The sequence below is a fragment of the Oreochromis niloticus genome, linkage group LG17 (genome assembly GCF_001858045.2).
Source record: "Oreochromis niloticus isolate F11D_XX linkage group LG17, O_niloticus_UMD_NMBU, whole genome shotgun sequence".
Taxonomy (NCBI): domain Eukaryota; kingdom Metazoa; phylum Chordata; class Actinopteri; order Cichliformes; family Cichlidae; genus Oreochromis; species Oreochromis niloticus.
Window position 1 is genome coordinate 30,762,349 of NC_031981.2, and position 25,959 is coordinate 30,788,307.

The window sequence follows — 25,959 nt, forward strand, 5'->3', positions numbered from 1 at the left end:
GTCAGCTCCCAAAAAGACAAAAAACAAACTAAAAACCAGCAATAAACAACTTAAACATAAAAAATCACAAAGAAAGAACAATACAGTATCCACATCTGAACCAAAGAGTAAAACAGTGAAATGTGGATTATTAAATATTAGGTCTCTCTCCTCCAAGTCTCTGTTAGTACATGACTTAATAATTGATCAACAAATCGATTTACTCTGCCTTACAGAAACCTGGTTGCAGCAGGATGAGTATGTTAGTTTAAATGAATCAACACCCCCGAGTCATTCTAACTACCAGAAATCCCGAAGCACAGGCCGAGGGGGCGGTGTGGCAGCAATTTTTCACACCAGCCTATTAATTAACGAAAGACCAAGACAGACTTTTAATTCATTTGAAAGCCTGATGCTTAGCCTCGTCCACCCCAGCTGTAAAACTCAGAAACCAGTCTTACTTGTTATCATCTATCGTCCACCTGGGCCTTACACAGAGTTTCTCTCTGATTTCTCAGACTTTTTATCTGATTTAGTGCTCAGCTCAGATAAAATAATTATTGTGGGTGATTTAACATCCATGTAGATGCTAAAAATGACAGCCTCAACATCGCATTTAATCTGTTACTAGACTCAATTGGCTTCTCTCAAAATGTAAAAGAACCCACCCACCACTTTAATCACACTCTAGATCTTGTTTTAACGTATGGCATAGAAACTGAATATTTAACAGTGTTTCCTGAAAACCCTCTGCTGTCTGATCATTTCCTGATAACATTTACATTTACAATAATTGATTACACAGCAGTGGAGAGTAGACTTTATCAAAGTAGATGTCTTTCTGAAAGTGCTGTAACTAAGTTTAAGAATATAATCCACCCACTGTTATCATCTTCAATGCCCTGTACCAACATAGAGCAGAGCAGCTATCTGAACGCTACTCCAACAGAGGTCGATTATCTTGTTAATAATTTTACCTCCTCACTACGTACGACTCTGGATACTGTAGCTCCTGTGAAAACTAAGGCCTCAAATCCAAAGTCCCTGACTCCGTGGTATAATTCTCAAACACGTAGCCTAAAGCAGATAACTCGTAAGCTGGAGAGGAAATGGCGTGTCACAAATTTAGAGGATCATCATTTAGCCTGGAGAAATAGTTTGCTGCTTTATAAGAAAGCCCTCCGCAAAGCCAGAACATCTTACTATTCGTCACTGATTGAAGAAAATAAGAACAAGCCCAGGTTTCTCTTCAGCACTGTAGCCAGGCTGACAAAAAGTCAGAGCTCTACTGAGCCAACCATCCCTTTAACGTTAACTAGTAATGACTTCATGAACTTCTTCACAAATAAAATTTTTATCATTAGAGAAAAAATTACCAATAATCATCCCACAGATGTAATATTATCTACAGCTACTCTTAGTACCATCGATGTTAAGTTAGACTCTTTTTCTCCAATTGATCTTTCTGAGTTAACTTCAATAATTAATTCCTCCAAACCATCAACGTGTCTTTTAGACCCCATTCCTACAAAACTGCTCAAAGAAGTCCTGCCATTAATTAATTCTTCGATCTTAAATATGATCAACCTCTCTCTAATAATCGGCTATGTACCACAGGCCTTCAAGCTGGCTGTAGTTAAACCTTTACTTAAAAAGCCATCTCTAGACCCAGCTGTCTTAGCTAATTATAGGCCAATCTCCAACCTTCCTTTCATATCAAAAATCCTTGAAAGAGTAGTTGTCAAACAGCTAACAGATCATCTGCAGAGGAATGGCTTATTTGAAGAGTTTCAGTCAGGTTTCAGAGCTCATCACAGCACAGAAACAGCTTTAGTGAAGGTTACAAATGATCTTCTTATGGCCTCTGACAGTGGACTCATCTCTGTGCTTGTCCTGCTAGACCTCAGTGCTGCGTTCGATACTGTTGACCATAATATCCTATTAGAGCGATTAGAACATGCTGTAGGTATTACAGGTACTGCACTGCAGTGGTTTGTATCATATCTATCTAATAGACTCCATTTGTACATGTAAATGGAGAGTCCTCTTCACACACTGAGGTAATTATGGTGTTCCACAGGGTTCAGTGCTAGGACCAATTCTTTTACATTATACATGCTTCCCTTAGGCAGCATCATAGAAGACATAGCATACACTTTCACTGCTATGCAGATGACACGCAGCTCTATCTATCCATGAAGCCAGGTAACACACACCAATTAGTTAAACTGCAGGAATGTCTTAAAGACATAAAGACCTGGATGGCCGCTAACTTTCTGCTTCTTAATTCAGATAAAACTGAGGTTATTGTACTCGGCCCTGAAAATCTTAGAAATATGGTATCTAAGCAGATTCTTACTCTGGATGGCATTACCTTGGCCTCCAGTAACACTGTGAGAAACCTTGGAGTCATTTTTGACCAGGACATGTCCTTCAATGCACATATTAAACAAATATGTAAGACTGCTTTCTTCCATTTGCGCAACATCTCTAAAATTAGAAATATCCTGTCTCAGAGTGATGCTGAAAAACTAGTTCATGCATTTATTACTTCCAGGCTGGACTACTGTAATTCACTATTATCAGGAAGTCCTAAAAACTCGCTGAGAAGCCTTCAGCTAATCCAAAATGCTGCAGCAAGAGTACTGACAGGGACTAGAAAGAGAGAGCATATTTCTCCTGTTTTGGCTTCCCTTCATTGGCTTCCTGTTAAATCCAGAATTGATTTCAAAATCCTGCTCCTCACATACAAGGTCTTAAATAATCAGGCCCCATCTTATCTTAATGACCTTGTAGTACCATATCACCCTATTAGAGCACTTCGCTCTTGCACTGCAGGCCTACTTGTTGTTCCTAGAGTATTTAAAAGTAGAATGGGAGGCAGAGCCTTCAGTTTTCAGGCCCCTCTTCTGTGGAACCAACTTCCAGTTTGGATTCGGGAGACAGACACTATCTCTACTTTCAAGATTAGGCTTAAAACTTTCCTTTTGCTAAAGCATATAGTTAGGGCTGGACCAGGTGACCCTGAATCCTCCCTTAGTTATGCTGCAATAGACGTAGGCTGCCGGGGATTCCCATGATGCATTGAGTTTTTCCCTTCCAGTCACCTTTCTCACTCACTATGTGCTAATAGACCTCTCTGCATCGAATCATATCTGTTATTAATCTCTGTCTCTCTTCCACAGCATGTCTTTCATCCTGTTTTCCTTCTTTCACCCCAACCGGTCGCAGCAGATGGCCGCCCCTCCCTGAGCCTGGTTCTGCCGGAGGTTTCTTCCTGTTAAAAGGGAGTTTTTCCTTCCCACTGTCGCCAAAGTGCTTGCTCATAGGGGTCATATGATTGTTGGGTTTTTCTCTGTATTTATTATTGTGCTATCTACTGTACAATATAAAGCGCCTTGAGGCGACTTTTGTTGTGATTTGGCGCTATATAAATAAAATTGAATTGAATTGAATTGAAAATTGAATTAAAATAAATGAGGATATTAAAAGATGGAACTTATTACATTTTTAAATTTTGAATCATGTATTGATACAATTAAAATGAATATTTTGCCAGGATTTATTGTAAACTCCAGTTGAAATAACTGATAAAAATTTCAGGAATGGGACAAAACAATCTCTAGGTTCATATGGCAGGGGAAAAAACCACGGATTAAGTACCAAACTATCCAGTTGGCTAAAGATAAAGGGGGTTGGGGTTCCATGTTTGAAAGATTATTATATTTCAGCTCAATTTAGGATATTAGTGTGTTGGTGTAATGTAGACTACCAAGCGAGATGGAAAGAAATAGAAACAGAAACAGAGGCCTTAAAAGATTTTCCAATTCAGGCAAGCTTAGGAGATGTGAGACTTATTAAAAAACAAATTAATCAAGGAAACCAATGGATTAACTTGCCTTTAAAACTTTGGTCACAATTTCTTAATAAGAACGATTGGAATGAAGAGGCCAGGATTTTAAGATGGTGCGCTTATGATCTTGACTTTTTACCCAATAAGTTAGATGCAAGATATAAAAAATGGGCAGGACAAGGCTTAATGGCATATTGTATGTTTTATGATAAGGGAATTCTTAGGGACTTCCAATCACTAAAAGATCAATACCAGTTAAGCAAAACGGATTTTTTTAGGTTTCTCCAAATTAGGCATCACATACATAACTATATACCTAAAAGAACAGATCTTTTCTTTCTTCCTGTTTTGAATATATTTGTCAAGGCTTACCAGGCAGATCCTGGCCTCAAGGTGATTTCTAGATTGTATAAGGGTATACAAGAGGTTAAGAAGTGGAATACTGCCTACATTAAAAAAAAATGGGAAAGGGAAACAAATACAGAAATTCTAAATGATATTTGGTATCAGCAGTGTGTTTTTCAGTGGAGAATTTCTAGTTCTAATATATGGAGATGTTTTGGTTGGAAGAGTCTCTGTAGGTTTTTTATTACCCCTGCACAAAGTAAACATTATTCTATTCACTCTAGCTGTTGGAGAAAATGTGGGGCCCAAGGAATAAAACATTTCCACTTGTTTTGGTCATGCCCATTGATCAACACTTTTTGGGTATCGATTCATTCTGAGTTACAGATCATTTTTAGCATGCAACTTCCCTTTAATTGGGATGAACTTTTGTTTGGATATTTATACTCAGTGAATGTAGATAAAACGTCCAAGCTGTTGTATGGTATTCTGAGTCTGGCTGCCCGTAAGACTATTACCAAGAAATGGCTTAGTGTGAAAATTCCATCACTTAATGATTGGTATGAGATTGTTTATGGGATGTTTAAAATGGAAAGAATTACTTTCATTAATAGACTCCAATATGACATATTTAATGATATTTGGGATAAATGGAAACATTACATTTTGTCAAGGAGACCCGATTTTGTTTGAATCTCTGTAATTATGTATGCCATATTTCTGAATGGTTATGTGTATATATGTATATGTCACTATGTATGAGTGTATAGGCGAATACATATGTATGTAGGTATGTGTATGTATGACTAAGTATAGTGTGTGTATACACACTAGATGGTACACCCGTTTGTTTATTTTTGATTATTTGATTATTTTGGGTTATTTGTGCTCTTATATGTTGTTTAAAAATAAAAAAAAAAATAAAAAAAAAAAAAAAAGAAGTGGAGCAAAGCACATGGATCCAGTTCTCAACCCTGTCGTCACTGTGGTGGTGGGAAAGAGTTTCTCTGTGACCTTTGTAGAAAACCTTCCAATCATCAACGGGACCTAAAACCACGTCAATGTAGACACACTGGAGACAAAATGATCTACTGCAAAGAATGTGGGAGAGGCTTCCACACACCAAGTACATTAAAATACATGACCTCTTCCACAGTGGGGTCAAAAAGCACATCTGTGACCAGTGTGGGTCATCTTTGCACACTGGACATGAGCTCAATGAAAAAGCATAAGCGAATCCACACAGGAGAGACACCATACAAGTGCAGACACTGTGACAAAAGCTTCTCACAATCAGGTCATCGTAACAAGCATGAACGTACACACATGGAAGTGAACTTCAGCTGTGACCAGTGTGACAAGAGCTTCAGGAATCTCAGTCCATACTCCGAACACAAACGATCCCACACTGTAAATAAACTGTTTCACTGTTACCAATGTGCAAAAACATTCACTTCATTATCTGCTCTGTGCAAACATCAGCCTGATCATGCAGGACTGAAATCACTGGATCACAATGAATCTGAAGAGAGAGAAAGATCCTCTTCTGGTTTCAGGGTCGGACTTAAAAACCTTGAGATCAGGCTCCACAGAGTTCAGATGGAATCTCCTGTAAAGAGTGTCAGCTGATGTCACACTTGGATCTGATGAGGTAGCTCTGATTTCTGGACCTGCAGTGAATAATCCTGAATGTTACATTTAGGAAGCTGCATGTATAGATATGCATATCAAGTTTATTTTTTTTTCCTTTGAGGGATTTTAATTCTCTAAAATGTTATCCCTGTTACATTTTAACCTTTGTTCCCTTAGGACACAGTAGTGTTTAGTAGTTGTATTCATTTTATGTGTTACCTCAGTTAAATTTCAATCCTTCATTCATATTTAAACTTTTGCTGTGGTAATCCCTTTTCTTAAATCCTTTTCTCCCAAAACTGCAAATGTTTTCACAGCAGTTGCTCTTAAAACTTCCAAAATGAACTAAATCTGTCCACCAGCTTTGAAACAACACCTGCTGTGACTTTATGTCCAGAAAAAAGAAACTCAATCTAAACTGGTTTTGGGCTGTACTTCCATGTAATGCCAGTTTGTACCAGAAGATGAAGCAGTGAGTCAGTGTAACATTTATTTAATTAGGCAAAGAACACATTCATTTTCACAGTGGCAGCAAAGAAATGTTGAAAGTTAAAAACAGCAGCACACATCAGGACCATTTTAAAGATCACAGGTGACTTTTACTTAATTCAAATTCCTTCAAATTTTTGGCTCCTCCTTTCACTTTAGTGTATTTACTGTATCCTTGAAGTCCACATGTTGTTTTTTTAATGAATTCATTTTGATCCACATGTTCTGCGGCTGTCTTCCTGTTGATTTGAAGTTTGTATTATGAAATCCTGATAATGTTAAAGCGTTAGTTAAATTTAATGAACTCTGTGTAAAGTTTGTCTTATTAAACAGTTTGGTGTGAAAAATTAAGAAATGGTCTCAGAACAAGTAGTTTGAGCCCTGATTTCAGATTCAAACTAATTTAACTGTTTTCAGTGGTACATGTGGAGGTTTATCAGAGGAGGCGACTTGGCTGTTCTCCACTCACGCAGCACAGGGTTCCTGCAGCTCATTAAAAACTCTGAAATGAGGACAAAAATATTGTTTCATAATAAATATTTGATATTTATTATGAACATTCACCATTAAAGACAGGATGTTAGGAAAAGGACAACATTTTCTCTCCAAGTTAAACAGATTTGCAAACTGTCTGTAGGTAACAACTTAACATATTAATTTACTTTTTACATTATTTCCTTCAAGAAATCGAGCTGCTGGTAGCCATGTGCTCATCGTGTGTCACAGGACCAAGAAAGCCTCATTAAAAAGCAAAGATCGATGGTCGCGTTTTATATCATCCACCCTTTAGTCCTATTATTTTTAAGTAGGTTTTTATTAGAATTTAAACATTTAAATCACTTTATGTTCAAGAATCTGTTCCTTTCTGCTGATATTAAAATCATTAACTAGTATTCAGGGACTAGTCTACAGAAAACACATAACTAACCTCTTCACCTCTTCTCTCCTTTTTTACTGAAAAGTTATAAAGTTTGATGAAACTCCAAAACCTCTTAATATAAAGTCTGGAACTCTTTTGCTAGATTGATAGAACTTTATTAATCCCTCAGGTAGGTTCCTCCAGGAAATTCAGTTTCTAATTAATTGCAGGTTCTCCCACCTCTCCTTCTCCATCAGCCTCCACTGCCTCCCTTTCCTCCCCCTTTTCCTCTCCTCCTCTCTCTGTGATGGTGTCTGTTCTCTCCATAACTGGGTTGCTGCTGCTGGTCATACTGCTACTAGTGCTGAGACGATGCATCCAGAGAAAAACTGGAGGTGAGACACATTCTGCTCACACTTCATGTTGACACATCAAACCGTTGTTTTTTCTAAACAAATCACCTAAAAAAAAAATCAGTAAATTATAATCTCCATTTTTGTGTTTCTGGCACTTTGAGCCTAATTTCTACAGCCCACATCTCCAACAGTCACAGCTCACACTAACATCATCTAAGTGGAAACAGAGCAAACACAATCTCTTAAAAGCTGCCACATGCTGCATGTTATTTCCACACATCTAACTCTGTGAGGACCAGTTTGAGCCACAGACCATTTACATTTTTAACTGAGATTTAATTATGACTTAATCTAAGCTACATGCTGTATTTGTGCATCAATTTCTACAATAGCATTTTATGATTAATGTCATATTTGAATATATACATTTGTACACTGTACACAGTTTGGTTAGTTTTTCCAGTGTGTGTGAAGTGAGATGTTGTTTGTGAGAGTTTTGGTCAAAGAAAGCTGATGTGAGCGGTTCAGTCCAGTTTCCTGTTTTTTGAAAGAAAAGATAGAAACACTTTTTTAATTTTATTCTGACTCCAGTTTTTCCTTCACTTTCCATTTTAAACACATTTCACCTTCTTATAAATATTAATCTTGCTGAATCAGCAGCATTTTCAGTTCTGCTATTAATGGAAAATCTTTGCATTTGATTTTGCAGTGAGTGATGCTGTGACAGCTGCCACCTCTTCATCAGTGAGAAGAACATCAGCAGATGATGGAAATGGGTCAAAGATGATGAGAGGTACAGGAGAGCGATAATCCTCTCGTGCTTCCACATGAGGCTCTGTGAGGTGCATGGCTGAGGGTTTAGAACATGTGTTTCATGCATTTTGGTTCAGGTTCCTTTAGCATGGACTGCAGGTTCATCCCCTGGTTTTTCATCAGGTCAGGTTGATCAGTTTCTTTGTCTGGACTGAAAATTGCTTGCACATAATGCACAAAGATTTCAGTCCACTGTTAAAAATCTCCTGCATTAAAGATGTTGAACCAGAGCCAGAAACAATGAAATCCCTTCTTGTAATTCTCACATTAAAGCAGCTCCATGTTTTTATTCTTGGACTATACTAGCGTAGCTTTGAATATTTGGAGGTTATAATAATCTTTGGTGCAGCACTTCATATAACTCCTGTCACATACTAGTCAGGTCAAGTATAATTAAAAAAGTTTTACTTTCACAGGTTTGCAAAGTGCTTATTTTACAAGATGCACTGTGTAAGACTGTTACATCATTGTGCCAAGTGAGCGCCTCTGTGGTCATTAGGTTTCCTGTTTTGAGAGCTAAACCGAGCAGAGGTGTTAAGGTTGCTGCATGTTAAAGACAGGCTGTGCTGTGGCCTCACATTTGCCGCTGTTATTCCTGGAATGTTAAACCTTTTCTCACCCTAAAACACGAGTTCTGGGTCAGTCACATGACTTTGTCATGTTTTGCAGAGAGCGATCCAGCGGCAGTTTATTCTTCAGTGCACAGAACATCTGACATCAACTATGCACAGATCCCCATCAAGATGAACTGCAGACAGAGAGGTAGAGCTGCTCCTCTTTCATGCTCGCTGCAACACCCACCCCCCACTCCCTTTTGAGAAAATAAAAGGTCCAATCCTTAATCAAATAATAAATCTTAGTTCTCAGCCTGCAGCAGCACATGAAGGTGATTACATGATCCACAAGCCTGACAGGCTCACTACAAAGATATGAAGAGATTAAACACAAAATACACACAGCTGCTGGAGAAGAATCATGGTTTGCGCATGAGTCTAAAATTATATGAAGTAAATATAGAAAGAAAAAAATGTGGTATTAATTTGAAAGTGGTGTGAAAAGCTCTGATTGGTCAGTAAGACTGGAACGGCGCTATTAAATCCGAGACAGTCATTTCATCTGTGATCACCAAAGTTTTACATAATTTTCTGCTTGTTGTGAAATGTTAGCTTCATATATCAAATACTTTTAAAGATACACACATGTGTATTTTAAATGATCAGCTTGTAGCATGTTCTCACACATTTTTGGACATTCATGTTTGAACATGAATGTCTTAAAACCTAGCCTAAAAAAATCCAATTTTTCTTACTGTAAAAACGAACCAGTATATGCTACACAGTTAATGCCTCTTAGTATATCTTAAAATAATGATTAATTTTATTGCGAATTCGAGATGGTCCAGCAGAAGGTTGACGATGACGTACGATGGAAGGACTCAGGAAACAGAGGCTTATAATATAGCAAAGCATCAGAGTTCTGTCATTCAAAAACAAAAGATCTGACTACTACTAACACATATTTATATATTTCAATATTAATTGTTAGAATTCTGAGATTTATTTATCGATATTTGTGTAAGACAGTTTTGTGGATATCCTCTTTGTAATGAACAGAGGTGGTGCAGTTTTTTTCTCATGTTTATCTAAACTTTCTGTAATCTGTGTGTTTGTGTTCAGATCTTCCACCAGAGCCAGCGGTCATCTACTCCTCACTGAAGCTGAGCCACACACCTACACCACAGTGTAACCAGTCTAACCAGTGATGTCCAGCTGGCTGCCAAACACATCCCTGCACTCCTCTCTATATTATTTATTTAACCACATTCTGTGTGTGTTTACAGTTGTACAGCTGCACTGAAACAGTTTGAATGTAGATCTCAGGATGAAGTGGAAAGTGTCTTTTTCTCTTTAATAAAACTTCTTAAATACAAAGCAGTTTCCTGGTCATTGAACACATCTGTGCAACGTCAGCCAATCAGAGATTTAAAAAGGGACATTGTTTCTTCACGTGAACACAGAGTCAACAGCCTCTGAAAACAGCTGCAGCACATCAGCAGCATCATTTCATTTTATTCTTTAAACAGACTAAACTAACCTAGAATCATTTGAAGGAGTAGCATCATCCTCACATGTATCTTAAAGTCTATTCTGGCAGCTTAAAGAAGTACACTTTAAAATTAGTTCATTTACCAGACTGCACATTTTTTCCTCTCAACCTCTCCTCTCAGGAAGAGACATGAGGAGAGAGGAGTCGAGGCAGGAGGTGTCCTTCCTTCAAATCATCATTTTAAAGTGGCGTCAGTTAAATATGACTTTTGACACAACTGCATTAAAGGCTGAACGTGGGAATGCCATCAAGATGTGAACAGTTTTCTTTGAAACTGGCTTCACAGGTTTTCATGAAAGTGTTGCACCGTTTTAAGTGAGTGAGCAGCTCTTTGGTCATTAAACCTCTTTTTTTGGAAACTAAATTCAGTCAGCAGAGGTTTTGAAATCGCTTTAGGTTAAATGTCCCATGATCTCAAGTCCACATTTTCCATCGCAAGACTTTGTCTTGTTTTGCAGGGAGCGATCCAGCTGCAATTTATTCTTCAGGGCACAGAACAAGTAAGGCGAGTTATGGACGAAATGCAGATGCAGGCCACGGTTGAGTCGAGTCTGCAGCCAATGTTGTAGACTGCCTCCTGGATGAATCAACCTATTAAAGAAGTGATTCAGTCCATTTGTCCAACTCACATCCCCCACAGGCAGAGGGTTTTGATCCTTGTGGCCCGAGATGGTTCTAAGGCCTCTCCAGACTTCACTGACATTGTTTTGTTGAAGCTGGCTCTCCATCTTCTGCCTGTAGCTGTCCTTCCCATTCCTTATCAGTCCTCTCAGCTCTCTCTGAACCCTTTTCAGCTCCTACTTGTCTCCGGCTTTGAAGGCCCCACTCTTCTGCTTGGGTACGGCTTTAATTTCTGGGGTAATCCAGGGTTTATTTTTTAGGGAAACACCTGGTGAGTACGGCGTTATCCACACTCTAGTTAATGTAGTCCGTAATGCAGGTCACAAGGCTGTCGATATCCTCCCAGTGGTCGTCACAAAGCACCTCCCACACAGTAGACTCAAAGCAGTTCTTAAGAGCCTCCTCACTCTCCTCCAACCATCTCTGCACTGTGCAGGTAACTGGTGGCTCTCTGCGCACTAAGAGCTCGTACACAGGGACAAGGTGCACCAGGTTGTGATCACATCTTCTCAGGATAGGGAGAGGTGAAGAACTGTATGCCTCGAGACTGAGAACTTTCACAGACAACTGTATGTCTCATTTGCATTGGCATACAGTAAGTCCAATATTTTATTGTTTCTGGTTGGGCACATCACATACTGGAGTGTGGAGTCCAATGATACATGATTAAAGTCCCCTAATATTAAAAAAAGTCTGCTGACCACAGAGTGGAGAGAGTCATAGTTTGCATCCGCATTGGCTGACAGGAGGACAGGACTCCATTAGCATCATAATGCTACACTGCCAGTACTCCCTCTGTAACAATGTTAGCGTCATTAGCTCCTCAGTCTTATTAGAGACAGATCTCACATTTTGACGTTGCTCTCTCCCGGCACGTCACCCCTGTCTCTTCTACCACTACTGCAGTGGGCAGTCTGTCTTGCTGATGGTGGATTCTGCTACGTACAAACTCAGGGTCCTGTCACACAGGGCTTCCTAATCTGAGTCTGAAGACAATGAAGAGAGGAGGATGATCTTTGTCTTTGATGGCTCCTTTGTGGTGGCATCTTTACACTGTTTCTGCAGCAGGGCCTCAAGGCTGGTCCAAACCTCTTCTCGCTCTGTCCTTACAAGACACTTTAAATCCTTAAAGCGTGGGTCAAGAAAGGTAACTTTCCTGAGCCACTGATGGTTGACTGTAGCTACACATTGGGATAGGTCCTTTGTGAAGGCACTCTGAAATTTCACCAGGTAGTCATCCATGGTGTGATGCAGCTGGCAGAAAGAAGCTAAAACCACTGAACATCAGACATATGTCTCACCTCCAAGAAGCTCAGTCACAAACCTGTAGTAGACAGTTCAAGAAAGTCATTATTAATCTACACAATAACTGTCAACTATAGAGCTTTTAGAAGAAACAGTAAAAATAAGTTTTATTTACCTGCATGGTTCAAGGACAGTTACCAGCTGTTGAAGAAACAGCCTCTTGATTCTTTAATGGATGAGAAACCATATCCAGCGCTAAAAACTGGTTGTGAGCTATTTAAAGTGTACAAAATAAACTGTTTTATAAATTTGGCATGTACTTTAAACTTTTAATGACCATTAAAACTAGAAAAACCCATAAAAGCCACTTTGTGGTATTTCTTCTGAAACTGAGATGTTATTTGATGATATCCTGAGCTTCTGTCTCTTGGTAGAAAAGGGGAAACACCCATTGCACATGAGTTGTGCTGTTTGTATAAATATATAAAATATATATAAAAAAGATATGCATAAGGAAACCAAACAAGAAACACAAATATAGCATTCATACGGTGACTCTGTTTGCAGCTTTGCTCTCTAAAACAACTCTCATACAGGCTTCTGAATAAAGTGGAGAGCTTCCACCTGAAGTGGAATCCATATCTGTTCAGAATAGAAGGATCAGACTAGAACTTAGAGAGGGACAGACATGGGGATTCTGACCAAGCACTTTCAGAGATGACAGAGTGTGGCATGCACCAAGACCCACGTCGTCAAAGGCTATGTTTTGTTTGTTTGTTTTGTTTGTTTGTTTTGTTTTGTTTGTTTGTCCCCTCACATTTTGGTTTTGTATTCTCTACTATTCTGCTGTTATGCTAATTCATTTTTTATGCGATGTGATCTGTATTTAAAGCAGACTGTAGTGTTCTAAAAATTCAATAAAATATTAATCACAAAAAAAATGTGGTTCACTAAAAAAAAACTCTTGTTAAATTAATAGCACTGACCATCCAAAAATACCAGAAAAAATAACTTAATATTTAACATTCATGTGCTTTGATTCTTCACTGCATGTTGTTTTCAGATGTTCATTCAGCAGCGTCTCTCACAGTGAGTCTTGACAGAGTGCAACACTTCACCTCTGACTCTGTCTCACTGACCTGTGAGGAAAACTCTGCCGAGAGCAAAGAGCTTTCCTGACAATGGCCGTCTGAACTGTTCTAACTGCATACAAAATCAACACATCAAAGTCACATACTGCAGTGTACTGGTGTGAATCTGAATCAGGAGTTTCACCAATGCAGTCAACATCACTGTACAAGGCATGTTAATGATTGCTTCAATAACGTGATAAGCCTATTACATCTGTTTTAGGATGAAAGGTGAGACCTTGGACAGATGAAGATTGAAATAAAAGAGTATAAACACATCATTTTGTGGTCAGAGCTTGTTAAAGGTGTTAGTTCTGTTGAAAAAGGAAGGAAGCAGAGAGAAGGAGTAAAAAAACCCCAAAACTCTTTGTTTCCTTCACAGCTCTTTGGTATCTGCTGTGCTGCTGCTTCACTGTCTTTACAGAAAGTTGTAGAAGTTCTCAGACGTGTCACTGCTGGATGTGAGGATGCAAGCCACTTTGCTCTGTGAGCTGGGCCTGTTCTGTGAGTACATCACTGACTTCTATTGTTTGATTCATACTGATCCATAAACATGTTTTAGTAAGAAGAACAGAGCATCAGTCATTTGTACCATTTCAGGTCATGTGATCAGAGGACTCTCATGTTTGTTACCAACATGGTTGTTTGTAGACTTGATTAGATTTTAGTGCAGTGACTCAGATCAGAGTGGAGCTGGTTTAGTTTATCTATGAAAGGGTTGTTTCTCCATCAGTGATAATTTGATGTATTTTACATCTTAATATAAAATCTCACAAATCATAGTAGAAACTAGTAAACCCACAATGTTTTATTTATGAGATATTTGAGTTTCTATGGAGCTTGGACAGAAGACGACTTTACTTCTTTGAGTTTTGTGAAGCTGTGTCACCTCTCATCTGAGAAGTTTCTACAGTTCTAAAACCAAAAGATGGAGAATGCAGGTATTTAAACCCTAGTGGTCTTAAAGGGTTAAGGTTTTCAGTACTCTTGGGAGCTACAAATGGTCCAGTTCTCCCCAATCCATCTCTCTCTGCCTGTTGTTGCAGCTTCCCACCCCCATGATCAAGTACATTTCATGTCTAACATTCAGACTCCACAGCCTCTCTCTCTCTCTTTCTCGATCTTTCACACACACTTACACAGGGCTGGACTGGGACAAAACAATTGGTCCTGGCTTTTTGACTAGAGACCGGCCCACCAGGTATTATAGGAAAAGCCATAAAGCCTTTGAATGAAAACACACACTGTTGTCACAGTGATGTACACTATCTTGTTGGTATATGTATGATTTCTATGCATTTTACACACAGTACTGGTACAGAATCTAGAAAATGTGGGAAAATACTGGCATCAAATACAGTGCTTATTTCTGAAGAAATTATGATGGGACCCTGAAAAAAATTACTATGTACAATAATGAATTTCTATACATTTTACATCAGATGAAAACATTTGTTGTAAGATTCAGATAATTATTTATTAAAAGCTAGATATTTTAAATGAGAATAAGAAAGAAAAGTATTTCCTTGTCCCCCCTTTCCCTGTTAATGCCCTACCTGGCCCTCTGGCAAAAAGTTGCTAGATCCGCCCCTGCACATGTAGCTGTCAGCTACTTAGAAAAGGATGCTGGTGTTATTTGTCTCTCAGAAACAGTTCATAACTTCCCTTCAACTCATTCATGTCACCTAAAAGGTAAACCTGTTTCTCCATCACCTGTTCAGCTCTGATGATTCAGTAAGGACATCTCCTGGTTTCATCTTCATGTTTCCCTCTCACCACATATCCAAACAGACATCATGACCAGCAGCTTTTACAGCTGTGGCTCCAGCAAACATCAGCTGATACTAGAAATTGATATTAAATAGATTTTAACAGCAGCTGATCAAGCTTAAACGTGCTGCTGTTGTTTAGTGCAACATCTGCTGGTTTCCTCTTTCTGGCGCAAAGTGGGCGATAAACAAACAAGAAAGACGGGGCTTGAGACAGAAAAGCCGATCAGCTGATCATTGATCTGTTGATGATTGAATTAGCAACAAGAGAAAATTGTAGAAAACTGTAGAAAATTCATAGCTGGCCTTGGAAATGCAAAATGTGTTTGACAAAAAAAAATCAGATTGTATTTCTGATTGCAAAGACTTTCAGACAGGACAGGATTTTTTTTTTTAAAGATAAAACCTCTGGTGATAATGACCTACACTGTTGTTCCCACCTTGGCTCATGTGATGAGGCACATGATCAATAATGGCCTTCCTAAGTAATACAACCACTAGGGTTTAAATACCTGGGATTCTCTATCATTTAGTTTTAGAACTGAAGAAGCTTCTCAGCAGAGATACGAAACATCTTCAAGAAACGTAAAGAATTGCAGTCACTTTCTCACAAAGCTCCTTAGACACTCAAATATGGCATAAATACACTATCATGACATGTATGATTGACTACCTACACAGACATATATGAATGTTTTTAATTTGATCATGTCTGAAGTTTCTGTCTTTACTGTAGTGCTCTGTACGCTCCTCTGTACTGGACATGCTCAAGGTGACTGAACAGATTTACCTTTATTTAATTTTTTGTTTTAATTTATTTGATAAAGATTCATCTCAAAGTACTGCATCAATCTGGATTATATTTCACTTATCTATTCTTTGTTATTATTATTATTTATTCATTATTCAATAAATGAACATTGTATGTCACAGATTGTGTCGTACATAAAGTGTTTCAGATTGCTAACTTTGTGGTTGTGTTGGATTCTAGATGCTGTGCTAACTATTGAACTCAGCTGGTCCAGTTTTTTCATCGGAGAGTCTGTTACCTTCCAATGTGACATGAATGAAGGAGAAGACACTGACTGGGAATACAAAATCAACAAGGATGGTCAAGACTTTTTCTCCTACAGGATAAACAAAGACTACAAATTAAAAATGACATCTACAGGTGACAGTGGTGAATATCAGTGCTTTGGTCTCAGGATGAGCTCACGTGATACAAAGAAAAGTAATACTCTCTCTATAACTGTATTAGGTAAGTCTTCAGTGACCGACAGCATAAATGTATGATCCCTGTTCAAATACTCAACTGAATTATAAAATAGAGAACATTCAATTAAATTAGTCAATGAAACTTGAACTTTAACCAGGACCACTGTAAAGTCAGTGCTTCAATACTCACAGACTTGGCAATTTGTCAGTAGTACATCTTTGAGTTTAAACAGCAGCAATCATGGATGAAATTTAATTTTATTACATTTCTGAAGGAAAAGAAGAAACATCAAAAGCTTCATAAAGTTAAAAGTGGTGATGTTTCTGTTATCTAAACCAAAAAAACCTGTGAACTGCATTAGATTACATTAACTTTGACATTCTCAGGCCAGAGAATGGACAAAAATGTATACTGTTTATTTAGAGAGCTACAAATATAAATTGTATTGTTTTTTAATGTTTTTATGTCATTATACTAAATCACACATATTTATTTTTCTTCCTCTTTCATAACTGCAGATAAACCCAGAGCCACACTGACAGCAGGAACAACAACCATACCAGTAGGGGGCAGTGTGACACTGACCTGCTCTGTGCAGAGCTCTGATGGATGGAAATATGAGTGGTTCAGACGAACCAAAAGAACCTCTGAAGTTCAAATCAGAGATCAACAAAACAGAGATATCAGAGTACCTTACGGAGGAATCTACCGCTGCAGAGGAACAAGAGGAAACCCAGTTTACTACACTGATAAAAGTGATGATGTCACCATTGATATAACCTGTGAGTTCAGTAATTTAGTTTGAAATATACATTCAGTCATGATTATCAAACATGCAATGTTAAGTTTTCTGTGTTGATTTCATGTTTCTATTTGTATCTCAACTGTTAATATGTGTAAACAGTTTCCAATAAAGTTGTTGTAAAACAACAACCCAACTGGCCTCAGTTATTCAGAGGTGAGACGATCACTCTGACATGTGAGGTGCAGGAAGGAGGTGAAACTGAGTGGTTTTCTGAATGGAGAGGACCCAGGACACTCACACAAAGGATACCCTATAATTTTCTGAGATTTGTAGTTTCTGAGTCCAGCAGTGGAGACTACATGTGTAAGAGTCGACGCGGTTATGACCGATATTCTTCAACCGAGTGGAGTGAACCCTTCACATTATCAGTATCAAGTAAGTCATGTTTGTTGTGTGATCTCCATTTTACAAATGTTATAATGGTCAGCACAGGATGAAGTCAATGGTCTATGAAGCATGTTACATTGTTAGTCAGACAAAGAGCTGCAGCTGATAGTAGCCTCATTGTAGACATATTGATGCATGCTCAATCATCCAGGTAAGTAAGGTTTTCACACCTTGGCTCATGTGATTAGGTAGAGGATCATCAGGGGGTCCTTTGTCCCTCTTTGGGGGGAAACTCCCACTGGGTTTAAATCTGGGACTCTCCACCATTTGACCCTTAGAACTGAAGAAGCTTCTCGCATGAGAGGTGAAACGTCTTCAAGCAACTTAAAGAAGTCCAGACGCTTTTCTTTTCAAGCTCCTTAGACGAAAATGACCTGGATGACTGAGAACCTTCACAGACATACTTCAGTAGTGCTAGTTTCAGTCATTATGCAAATGTACAGTTTATAAGATTTGGGGAAACCTGCAGTCAGCTGAGACTGAAGAAGTCACTTGAATGAGTGACGAAACGTTTCTCCCACTGAAAATACTACGTGCAGATCAACAGAATGAACTTTTGGATACTCATTGTAAACAGTTTGTCACCACTTTGTGTCATGAACTTTCAGCTGGTTTAGAGATGGCAATGCTGACCTGCTGCTCCATCACCTCACTACAATAATGACATAAATAAACAGGATAAAAACTATAGCATTTTACAAACTTTCTCAACAACAAATAACTCCAACTTCCAAATTCTATTAAACAAACAAAATCATCTTGGCCTAGGATCTTATGCAAATAATGTGATCTGTTAAAATAAATGACAGTATTAAATAAGTAAATAGTTCAGTCCACTGTGTAATTCACTATGCCTAACACAGGCAGCAGGGTGGCATGCTGCTTTGCACTGGTTTCAAATCCACTGTCTGTCTGAGGTCTTTCTGTGTGGAGCATGAATGTTCTCTCCATGTCTGTGTGGATTCTCTCCAGATTCTCCATCTTCTTCCCACAGTCCACAAAGTTAGTGGGGTTTGGTTTATTGGTGAATCTAAATTGCTTATAAGTGTGAATGTCTCAGCCCGGTAACAGATGAGCGACCTGTCCAGAGTAGCTTCCTGTTAGCTGTGATATGGTCCAATACCTTGAGACCCTGAATTGTTGAAGCAGAATACATTAATGAGTTTGATTTGAAAAAAATGCAATGATCAACAATCAGATTTGACATTTTAGTCAAAATATTCAGGGTCGGAGCCACACAGCTTCAACCCAAAACGACATCAGTGCAAAGCAGGAAATGGAGGAAAATTGAAGGAGGGAAGTCAAAATAATGTTACTGTTGCTATGGTTAGTCAAAGGAGTTTGCAAAGAAAAGCGTCTGGACTTCTTTGAGTTGCTTGAAGACGTTTCACCTCTCATCCGAGAAGCTTCTTCAGTTCTAAGGTCAAATGGCCGAGAGTCCCAGATTTAAACCCAGTGGGAGTATCCCCCCAAAGAGGGACAAAGGACCCCCTGGTGATCCTCTAATCACATGCGACAAGGTGTGAAAGCGGGTGTGGGACCTAATCAGCCAGGGTTTCGGGTGAGCTCATTGTGAAACCTGGCCCCACCCTATCATGTGATTTCCTGAGGTCAGATGGCCCAGGATGTGAGTGGGCGTTAAGGCGTCTGGGGAGGGAACTCAAAACTGGATTATAGATGGCAGACAGTTGGTGTCGTAAACCACCGCCTCTGTTCAAAGATGGTCGCTCACAGTGGACATAGATGGCCTCTTTCACTCCTCTTTCAAACCATCTGTCCTCTCTGTCCAATATGTGAACATTGGCATCCTCGAAAGAGTGACCTTTATCCTTAAGATGCAGATGGACTGCTGAGTCTTGTCCTGTGGAGGTGGCTCTTCTATGTTGTGCCATGCGCTTGTGAAGTGGCTGTTTGGTCTCTCCAATGTAGAGGTCTGGGCATTCCTCACTGCACTGTACAGCATACACCACGTTGTTCAGTCTGTGTTTTGGAGTTTTGTCTTTCGGGTGAACCAGTTTGTGTCTGAGTGTGTTGCTGGGTCTGAAGTACACTGGGATGTCGTGCTTGGAGAAAACTCTCCTGAGTTTCTCTGATACACCGGCTACATAGGGGATGACAATGTTGTTGCGTCTGTCTTTCTTATCCTCCCTCGCTGGTGTCTGATCTTCTGATCTCGGCCATTTGACCTTAGAACTGAAGAAGCTTCTCGGATGAGAGGTGAAACGTCTTCAAGCAACTCAAAGAAGTCCAGACGCTTTTCTTTGCAAACTCCTTTGACTACGATGACCTGGATGACTGAGAACCTTCACAGACATGTTGCTATGGTTACCATCCTCACCAACACTAGACAGCTAAAGCAGGAGGCTAGAATATTGAGATTATTCCCTTTCAAACCCACTCACAGACCTTAAAGAGGGGCCAGTTTAGTCTTATAAGAGTATTGCTGAAAGAAGAAGCTGATGTCATTACTGTAGGAAAAGATCATAGTGGACAGAAAGAGTCTATTGGGTCTGTGTGTGTGTGTGTGTGTGTGTGTGTGTGTACCTGTGCACTGGTTCTGCAAAACATAAAATATAACATTAAAAATGATTTAGATGTAGGAATTATTTATTTTATTCATTATTTATAGAGTGTAATATTTGTGTTCCTCTTTGCCTGCTTGTTTTTGTGACTAAAATAATCAACCTGGTGTTGTCATGGCTCAGCGTGATTATTGTGGGATCAGGCATCTCTGAAAGAGGAAAAGTATCTGGATGACATCTATCAAAACTTCAAATAGCCTGCAGCATTTATTTTGAATGAATTTTAAATATTTTTCTTATGTAAAAGAACCATTTTAAAACCACACCTTAGCAGCATCAGCTCATCACACCTCCACTGCATTTAAGGCTGGACTGGCTCCTGAGTTTGTTGTTGTTGTGTGTGTGGCTGGCAGCTGATAAGCTGAAGGAGCAGCAACGTAAATAAAGTGTTGAAAAGCGTTGAAATGTGGTCGGGTCTGTTGTGCGTCTGTTACAGTTTAAAAAGTCACAAGTAATGCAAACTCCTGGAAATAACAAATAATCGAATCATATGAGAATGCTTAATGAGGGTCACAACATGTTACAAAGTCTCTTAATTAAAGTTGAACTATTTCAAATTCCTCTGTGCAGCTATAATGTGTATTTTCTCCTGTGTGGTCTGACATCTGAACCTCAGATTATGAGAAGTCTTCTGTCTTCTTGTGAATCTGTTGTTGTGGTGGGAGCAAAGAGACGTCACACAAAATAATGGAGAGAAGAAATTTATAAATAAAATAAAGCATCATAATGAAATGGTCAAAAAATACATTCTCTGAAAGGACAAAATGCATTGTGGGCCTAAACAGAGTTATACTGGTGTTGAATGCTGACAACATCAGGGCAGTGCAATCCTAACCTGTGTGTGGGTATAATATATTTATTCTTTCTATCTTTGTCTAAACTCAACATCAGATCAACCAAAGGCTCAAATAACGTCTGATATGAGAGACGTTCCAGTAGGGGGCAATGTGACCCTGAAATGTTCAGTGAACCCAGTATCAAATGGATGGATATACTACTGGTGCAGAGATGAGAACTGGTCTGAACCCCTGACCACACAAGATGCAGTTTTCCACTCAAATGGACAAATCACAGTCTCACAGGAAGGACTCTACAGATGCAGAGGAGGCAGAGGAAACACAGTTTACTACACAGAGGACAGTGAGCCCTTCAGCATTGGTAAAAATGGTAAGTTTTTTTCAGAAGGAAGTTTTCGATTAATACAAACTGTGAAAAAAAGTTTTATTTTCTCCTTTTTTCCTGTATCAATGATTCATGAACACATTTGGCGTCAGATGTGCAGAGCTGAGAAAATAATTATCATATGTGAGATCCACAGAGAAGACACTCAGTGGGAATGAACAGAGACTACCAAACTAGACTGTGTAATAACTGTGGAAATTAAAATTTTCAATCTTTGTTTGTTTAACTCTGACTGAAACTTGCAAAGGCAAAATGAAATGTGCACAGCAGTCTTCAACAGACTGAAGTGCTACCATTTTTTTAATAAGTTTTATAAATTATACAAATTTTCAAACTCCCTCAGCAAATAACAAATCTACAGTTTATGTTGAAAAAAGAAAGTCATCTAAGGCTAATATCTTGTGCAAATACTGCCATCTCTTAAAATAAATATAGTGAAATAAGAAGTCCACTGCCTAATTCACTATGCCTAATACAGGCAGCACTGGATTCGGTCTCAGGTCTTTCTGTGTGGAGTTTGAATGTTCTCACCATGTCTGTGCGGATTCTCTCCGGATTCTCCATCTTCTTCCCACGCTCCACAGAGTTGGAAACTGCAGGCAGCGTAACATTTTTAATCAGACAAAGAGCTTCACATGATGGTAGCTTTTTCACCACTTTGTGTTTGAACTTTCAGCTGGTAAATGTAGCGCAGTACTGATATGCTGCTTCCTCACCTGAGTACAATCATGAAAGAAATAAACAGAAAAAATATTTAAGTACTCATTTGTAATTTTAAACCCCTGTAACTAAGAAAACAACTATGATTTCACTAAATTAAATGAATATGCCATCCTGCCTTATCATCTCATTCAAAATAAATAAAAAACAGAAGCACACTGTCTCTTTCACTATGACTTCATGAGTTTATTACAAAAATGCAATGATGAAGAAAAACATCAGAAATAATGTTACTGTGTAAGTGCCCCCAGTCACATACACACAGCTGCAGCAGGAGGCTGGCATATTATGGTGATGAGACACCCTAAAAAGTGGCCAGTATATTAAAGACCGACAGACAGATTTGGTCTGATATTTGAAAATCAGAGTGCAAAGAATATGTGGGCAGCACTTGCTGGTCACTGGTGAAATACCTCTGTGTGTGTGTGTGTGTGTGTGTGTGTGTGTGTGTGTGTGTGTGTGTGTGTGTGTGTCTGTGTGTGTGTTTTATTGATGATGTGATTTGTGAAATTTGCAATTAGTCTGCATGTTTTGGAGCAGATTAAGAAATTAGTCAGAAGTTAAAAGTCTCATATTTGAAGTTGCTGCTATTTCAAATGTCCCAGTGCAGCTATAATGTGGATCTCCTCCTGTGAGGTCTGGCCTCTGAACCTCACACTAATGAGATGTCTTGAGTTTCCTGGTAAATCGGTTGTTATGAACAGTACCTCTGAGGGAAGCCTCATGCAGAGTACAGAAAAAGATGAATTTATAAATGTAAAGAAGAGTTGGGGTCAAATGGATTCAGAAAAAAGAAAGTCTATCATGTGCACACTGTAACATGTTTTTATTGGGGTAAAATATTTTTCTAAAAGATAAACCCTGTCAGTCTGAAAGACAGACACAAAGACAACACAGAGATGAGACTAAAGGTACAGAGTGGAAAACATGAGCGAGAACTAACTAAATACAAACCATAAAGTGATCAATAACTAAAGCAGAAAACTTCAGGCATGAATACAAGAATTCAAATGGATATAGACAAAAACAACAAGGCTAGAAAATAAACCTTAAAGAAGCCATATGAAGTATCAGACCTGAAATACTAGTTAAATATGCAAAAGTGACACTGGGGAGGTAAAATGTTACAAAAATACTAAAAAGAGAACACAGCACAAACATAAATGACTTTACAAACCCAAAAGGAATCATGATTGTTATTTACAGCAGCGGTCCCCAACCTTTTTTGCGCCACGGACCGGTTTATGCCCGACAATATTTTCACGGACCGGCCTTTAAGGTGTCGCGGATAAATACAACAAAATAAAATTAGTGCCGGTACCGAAAAAAAGAAGATTTATTCATAACACACGTGAAAAGACCCAGGAAAACCGAGTTAACGATAAAAACGATAACAAAATAACGCTGAAAACCGATAAAAACCCTGAAAACCATACATTTCACACCTGAGCCTCAACTCTCGCGGCCCGGTACCAAACGACTCACGGACCGCTACCGGTCCGAGGCCCGGGGGTTGGGGACCGCTGATTTACAGCAAGTGGTGCCACTTTTAAATGTTGTCAAGTATGGCACATGTAGTGAAGAGGTTATATAATATTGTTATATATTTAAATTAAAGTTTACTTTTAAGACTTAACACTAACGTTGTGCACTTCATTTTGTTGTTGTTGTTGTTAAGGTTCTTTCTATCCCTATTAGTGTGACCAGATCCGCTGAATGAACTGAGTTTGGTTACGTTTATTAACAGTTCATTTTTCTTATTTGCAATAGCTACGTCCAGTTCTTCATTTCTTGTTCTGATGATCACGGGACTCATTTCTGGAATCATATTTATTTTCCTCCTGTTCCTGTTCCTGTACAAAAAGAAATGTGAGACTTTTACATATTTTACTCTTTAAAATATTTAGATATGGAGATGCAACATTCCAAAACTGAAAACTGTTCACAATATTATATAATGCATAATAAACTATGTGAACTTTAATGTCTTATTTTGAATTTTTAATACAGGTTCTGCTGATGACCCGAGGGTGAGTCAGGATGAAAATCAACAGCAAGTCTACTCCTCTCTTCTTCATGGTTAGTTTTTGTTTTCCTAGTTTAAGATATTCTGATGCTTTTCTCTTCTGCAGCTGTAACACTGTTGAATTAAACAAAACTAAGACAATAACAACATTTAATCATGTGCAGCATTAAGAAGTAATAATAAATGTTCCAATTTCATTGTATGTTTGTGCTTATTCTGACATTAAAGCTTATCTTGTCTCGTCTTATTTTAGTATAAATGTTACTGACAAGAATATTTGTGTTTACATTGGTGTCACAGACCTGTGGTGACTCATTTTCTCTGACTTGTAGGTGAGGATTCTGTCTATGAAACAATCAGAGACTCTGGAAATACTCAAAATGGTCAGTATCAACTTTAATATATAGTTTGTGGAAGCTATGTGATTATACAATAACAGTGATTATCATTAAAATCAATACTAATGTAATTATTTTAGTTTGACCAGAGGGTTTTTACACCTATAATTATAATGTACTGCAGAGCTGTTTCAGACTGAGAGTATATATGAATATCTTTTACAGAAGTTCAGTGTTGTTCATGAATCCACTTAAAGAGAGCATTCATCTAATGTGCTCATTTTAAAGCAGACTGTATCTGGAATTATGAATGTATTAATTTATCTGTGCTTTACTGCCCTTGCTCTGTATGAAGCTGGGTGATCTGTGTGATGTGGGTCCAGTGGGTCCTTCTTGTGGAAACTCAACGATTCTTTCTATCCAAAGTGGGCGAACTATGAGAAGTGACAGTAGTTTGATCATCTCCTTTCCTCATAACTGAAAACTTATTCTCACTCTCAACCATCAGACCTTTGTCAGGTCCCATTCACTCATATTTGCCACCATTCACGGACCCTCAAGTTGCAAACTATGGGCACAAATATACATTAACCTTTTCGAGTAAAGTATTTAGTTTTAACGTTTAGCTAAACATCCGAAATATGTTTTAAAAATGTTTCTCTGATGTTTTGTTTATATATTATTTATGTTTTAATTTCTCACTAATGTAAAAAAAAGTCCATATCCAAAAATGACCATGCAAACGTTAAATATAAGTGAGGCAACTCTCTAAAAGGTTCATTAATTACATTACCTGTGTCAGTGTGTGATTTTATCCTTAACATTGTACAATAAGTTGGTTAGAAATCATATTAAATACTATAATATAGACTTAATAGTGTCTTCTATTGCAAATGAGTGTTTCTATTACATATTTATGCTCTCAATAATCAAACCTTTTTTATTGAAGCTTTTGTATAACATTTCATGTAACAACAGAAAGTTTAAAAGGTGTTATATGTAGTATTTGTAGTGTCTGAAAATGTAGCTGTTGCTGTGTTACAGTAGATACAATGAGCATATTTTTACACATTAGATCTTCTACATTATCCCCAAAGTAATGAAAAATACTTACAATATTCATAAATACTGTATGGATTTGAATGTATAATGTATTTCATGTCTAATTTTTTTAATTCAAAATTACAATACATTTGTCTTTATGAACCTGGAACAGCAAATAAAGTGGTGATCAGTATGTTGAATTGTTCTGTGCTTCTGGCCCTTTTGAGGGATGAATGTGGTTTTACAATGTAATACATGTACAGTAGCAGTGAACAAAGCTGTGATTGCTCAGTTTTCTAAGACAACTGATGACAATTCACTGGTTCATCAGATGGAAGAGAAGAACAGCCACACTGATTATTTACTTCATTTATATTTGTTTCTTTCTGATATCATAGCAGAGTTAAGAAGCCTCAACACTTAGTGTTTGTGTTATGCACCATATCATAACTATTTATTAAT

The 25,959-nt window shown here is 38.2% G+C and overlaps 2 protein-coding genes across 6 annotated transcripts in view; both read left to right on the forward strand.

The window, feature by feature from the left end:
- The window catches only part of atp11b (ATPase phospholipid transporting 11B), a 201,424-nt gene that overhangs the window by 29,831 nt on the left and 145,634 nt on the right, over positions 1 to 25,959 (forward strand). The window lies entirely within an intron of this gene.
- LOC112842674 (uncharacterized) lies at positions 13,831 to 25,274 on the forward strand. Its single transcript, XM_025899806.1, has 10 exons — positions 13,831 to 13,932; positions 15,934 to 15,969; positions 16,189 to 16,455; positions 16,932 to 17,195; positions 17,318 to 17,593; positions 21,079 to 21,354; positions 23,860 to 23,958; positions 24,100 to 24,168; positions 24,448 to 24,498; positions 24,809 to 25,274. Exons 1-10 carry the CDS (start codon positions 13,896 to 13,898, stop codon positions 24,814 to 24,816), a joined length of 1,383 nt encoding a protein of 460 aa, XP_025755591.1. The 5' UTR covers positions 13,831 to 13,895; the 3' UTR covers positions 24,817 to 25,274.

Excerpts from the sequence above, each read along its gene's own strand:
- LOC112842674 (XM_025899806.1), top strand. The coding sequence starts at position 13,896 with ATGCAAGCCACTTTGCTCTGTGAGCTGGGCCTGTTCT. Across the intron at positions 16,456-16,931 it reads TCTCTCTATAACTGTATTAG|ATAAACCCAGAGCCACACTG; the intron begins GTAAGTCTTCAG and ends TCATAACTGCAG. Across the intron at positions 24,169-24,447 it reads CTACTCCTCTCTTCTTCATG|GTGAGGATTCTGTCTATGAA; the intron begins GTTAGTTTTTGT and ends TCTGACTTGTAG.